The sequence below is a fragment of the Salvia miltiorrhiza genome, chromosome 1 (genome assembly GCF_028751815.1).
Source record: "Salvia miltiorrhiza cultivar Shanhuang (shh) chromosome 1, IMPLAD_Smil_shh, whole genome shotgun sequence".
Lineage (NCBI taxonomy): Eukaryota > Viridiplantae > Streptophyta > Magnoliopsida > Lamiales > Lamiaceae > Salvia > Salvia miltiorrhiza.
The window spans coordinates 37,235,998-37,240,123 of NC_080387.1; the positions used below are offsets into that span (position 1 = coordinate 37,235,998).

At 36.6% G+C, this 4,126-nt stretch overlaps 1 protein-coding gene across 2 annotated transcripts; it reads right to left on the reverse strand.

Moving 5' to 3' along the window:
* Positions 1-576: 576 nt before the first annotated feature.
* LOC131023566 (UDP-glycosyltransferase 87A1-like) lies at positions 577-3,883 on the reverse strand. Of its 2 annotated transcripts, XR_009101451.1 has the most exons (3): positions 3,173-3,883; positions 746-1,727; positions 577-616 (listed from the first exon to the last, which is right to left on the reverse strand). XR_009101451.1 is itself a non-coding variant. In XM_057953110.1 (2 exons), the coding sequence occupies exons 1-2, from the start codon at positions 3,747-3,749 to the stop codon at positions 814-816; spliced, it is 1,491 nt and encodes a 496-aa protein (XP_057809093.1). In that variant the 5' UTR covers positions 3,750-3,756; the 3' UTR covers positions 577-813. The 2 variants fall into 2 exon arrangements, 1 of the variants encoding a protein (XP_057809093.1); XM_057953110.1 differs by having other exon boundaries at positions 577-1,727; positions 3,173-3,756.
* Between the last annotated feature and the right edge of the window lie 243 nt (positions 3,884-4,126).

Genomic DNA, 4,126 nt, shown 5'->3' on the forward strand with positions numbered 1-4,126 from the left:
TATCTAGAGTTCAGCAGGAAATTCAAATTAATATTGATAGCCAATTAAAATTGTCATATTCAGTTATTAGTGTAAAATGAACTAACTCAATGAAGAGGATTAATCAAAAATTAGGAGTGTAGTTAAATGGCTAAATTTAAAGTTGACAACACCACTTTACATACAAAAAATAAGCTTTTTATTCTCGTGCCGAAAAGAAATAGGACTATTAGACCGGGATGGAGGGAGTAATATATAGAGGATTCTCAATTGAACCCTTCCCTATATATATTTTGTGAGTGGAGAAAGAGCCTAGTGTTAATAATAATAAGTAATTGTATTATATATAATTAAATAGAGTATGTTCCATCATGTAATAGAATATATAAGTAAATAACTTTATATATATATTGAAACCAATATTTTATGGAATAGTGTCTATAAGATTATTTTCTATGAATGTATCAAAATAACAAAAATAAATTATTTTTGAGAGACTGATGAAATACGGCATAGGATTAGTGAATTTTTTGCTCTGAACGAACTAAATCTGAATAAATTATCACAGTTGGAGTATCAATATCTCTGTTAATACAATTAAAGTCGAAATACTCCATGTTGAATACTCTGTGGCACAATATTCTTGGGGACATTTGCAAAAATGCCCACATCCTTATAAAAACTTGTAAAATTGCCCACTTTCATAAACAAAAGTGGGCAATTTTACAAGTTTTTATAAGAAGGGGGCATTTTTCCCTATTAACACATATTCTTGTGCCTATTAATACAAACAAGGCACGGAGTAGGCCATCTAATTGTGTCCAACATTCAACATCACATGAGTCGATGTGAATCCTCATGTCTGAGCGACACGATGTCATTCAGCAGAGAAGCGAGGTTCGCCGCAGACGAACCTCCGTCTGCAACCGCTCGTCGAGTTGCGTCTTGAAACTCTCTCGCTCTTCTATCCATCTCTTTCCTCTCGACGCTCTCTAAATCCATGAATTTCTTCACAAGCTCAGCAATTTCCTCGCTCCTGAGTAATTCCCCTAGTGCCAAGCCTTTCTGGGCATCCACTCCGATCTTCCAATCCTCAACCACATGTTTCCGGATCGTGGTTTGATCCATAATTATTGGAAAACAGATCATCGGGACTCCACTAATGATACATTCCATAGTCGAATTCCACCCACAGTGCGTCCAGAATCCCCCTACAGAAGGATGGCACAGCACCTTGAGCTGCTCGCACCAGGGCACGACTCTCCCAGCCTCCCCACACCGTTCTTGCAGCCTCTCCGCCTCCCCACGAGCCACCCACAAGAACCTCATGCCACTCGCCCGTAGTCCGTCCGCGATCTCGTCCATTTGGGCACGAGAAACGGAGAGAAAACTCCCCAACGAGACGTACAAAACCGAGCAGGGTGGCTGGGAATTCAGCCACTCAAAGTAGTGGGGATGATCACTTTGGTTGTTTGAGAAAGATATAAGATTTTCAAGATCGAGGTAAGGTATAGGTGGGCCAAAAGTGTATATTGGAAATGAGAATTCTTGGTTTAGGGCTTGTATGACTTGGGATTCCAGCTCGTAGATAGAAGAAAGTAATAGGTATTGAGCCTTCGATATGTTGGAGAAAACTCCAAGGGCATAACCAAGAAGACGTTCATCTTTCATGGAGGCGATTGATGGGATGTCTGCAAGGCGAATCGACGCGATCCCAGGGACGTAATCTATTCGTTCATCCCCTCTTTCTATCTCACATCAACAACAAATAATCACTAATATTAGACAATGCAAAATATAATACACATCTCATTAACTATCATGTCCAATAAAAATCCACGATGAAGTCGAATTTGAAAACTCATGCATTAACCACTAACCTTATATACCGTGTTTCCATATTTTTATTTTAAGGAGACTATATCAATGATTCCATATATGTATTATGAGTATATATATAGTATCAAAACTATTTGTTTGTCCCTTAATCTCACATCACGTGCAACAACATATAATCAGCAATCGTTTTCACAAACTACCATTGACTCCCTCGGAGAGAAGCTTGAACAATTTCTCTTTGACACAGATTTTAAAGGGTAAGCATTTTGTTTATTAAGTGTGATAGGTGAAAAAGTGAAAGGTGAATAAAGAGAATTTTTTTTGTCATATAAGTAAAGTGTTTATGCTTTGTGGGACAACATGAGAATGAATACTGCTCAAACTTCGCTGGACGGAGGGAGTATTTGATGAAGTTATTTCAGTAAAAGAATGCTTTAATATAATTTTAATTAAAAATTAAACTAAATTTTGGGACATTCCAAATTAGGGCTGTCTAAATGGTTATCGGGTTTCGGGTATCCAATTAACCGAACCGAAATTCCCGGGTTTGGGTATCCAATAACCGAAAATTTCGGGTAATGGATCGGTTTCGGTTATTGTTTTTTTAAAAATTTCGGTTATCGGTTAACCCGAAAAACCGATCGGGTTAACCGAATAACCGAAAATTATTTTATTAATTATTTAATATATATATTATCAATATAATATATATTTATTATATATATATATTATATATAATATATTTGTAAATTATATTTGTAAATTTACATATATATTAGTATATATTTACAAATATATTATATATATAATATATATTATATATTTACAAATATATTATATATTTACAAATAATTTACATATATATTATAATATATTACAAATATATTATATATTTGTAAATATATATTATATATTATATATTTGTAAATTATTTAATATATATATTATATATTTGTAAATATATATTATATATTTGTAATTTCTTTAAGAGTAGATAGAGCAAAATTATTTGAATTTTATTTTTTAAATGGGTATTTCGGATATCCAAATAACCCAATTGGTTAACCGAAGCGGGTATTGGGTAACCGAACTTCTAAAATGGTTCGGGAACGATTATTGAAATTTGGCAATTTCGGGTTCGGGTAACCGAAAATTCGGGTACGGGTAACCGAACCCGAACCGATCGACAGCCCTATTCCAAATATAAATAATAAAGCGAGTTTATGAATTTGAAACGACAAAACAAAAATGGAGTATATGATAATATCAAGCGCAAAAGTAGCAGTTTGTGTAGAAAGCGAATCTCGGTAGACGATAAAGATGCTTTTATGGAAATTTACTAAAACGGACTCACCGGATAAGTGAAAGGGGTAATGAGCATTGCGTTTGAGGAGGTCAAAATGGTAAAACAGCGAGAAGACGGAAGCCGGCATCGGCCAGAGCGACGCCACCGGAATATTCCTCCGGTTCCCGAAGTCAACCGCCCAGAGCAAAAACGTATCCGCAATTATTAAATGGATGGGCTCGATGAGGCGGTCCATGAGCCGCTCGAACGGCTCCCCCATCTTAGTCTGCGTCGCCCCGACGAAACTGGGCATGTCGGCGGCGCGCTCCAGCTCCGACGGGAGCACGTTGGGGATGGTGGCGAAGCGGATGCTCGGCGGCTTCTCCTCGGCGCCGATCAAGCCGAGCCACTCCTCCGTGAGGACGATGGTGATGAGGAGATCCGGCTTGGAAGTCGCGAGCAGCTTGCACAGATTCATCATAGGGTTGATGTGGCCTCTGCCCGGATACGGCACGGCCACCACGTGCCGCTCATTCATTGCCTCGCTATTCGCCGCCTGCGTCATGAGCTGTTTCACTTTCTCGACTATATTATCCGTATTGATACAATCCCCCGGCCCGCAATTATCATCACTCACCAACCCCATTTCGGTATTTTTTTAAGTTTTTCTTATACTAATTTTTATTTTTTAAATTTAAATACACAAATTTTGTATTCTTTCAACTTTTCTCAAATTGCTTTCGTGTTCGCCTAGCTGCCAATGTGGAATGATCGATCGACATTCTTAATTAGATTTTTGAATCATATATAGACGAACTATCATATTTTCTAATTTTTCCCGTGAACTTCACGTTTACCTAATTTTTCGTACGAAATTTATTTTTTCACATGAAATTCATTTTTTCTATATTTATCACTCATTGATAGAATTTTTTGATGCAAAGAATATATTGAAGCTTTCTAATTTATCCACACAATAAGAAATTTGAATTAATAATTTTAACTATAACTAATTAAGTTGTA

Bases quoted from the DNA above. Each gene is read 5' to 3' on its own strand.
- LOC131023566 (XM_057953110.1), bottom strand. From the start codon at position 3,749: ATGGGGTTGGTGAGTGATGATAATTGCGGGCCGGGGGATTGTATCAAT. The intron at 1,728-3,172 runs GTGAGTCCGTTT...GATGTGAGATAG, and splicing joins TTACCCCTTTCACTTATCCG to AAAGAGGGGATGAACGAATA.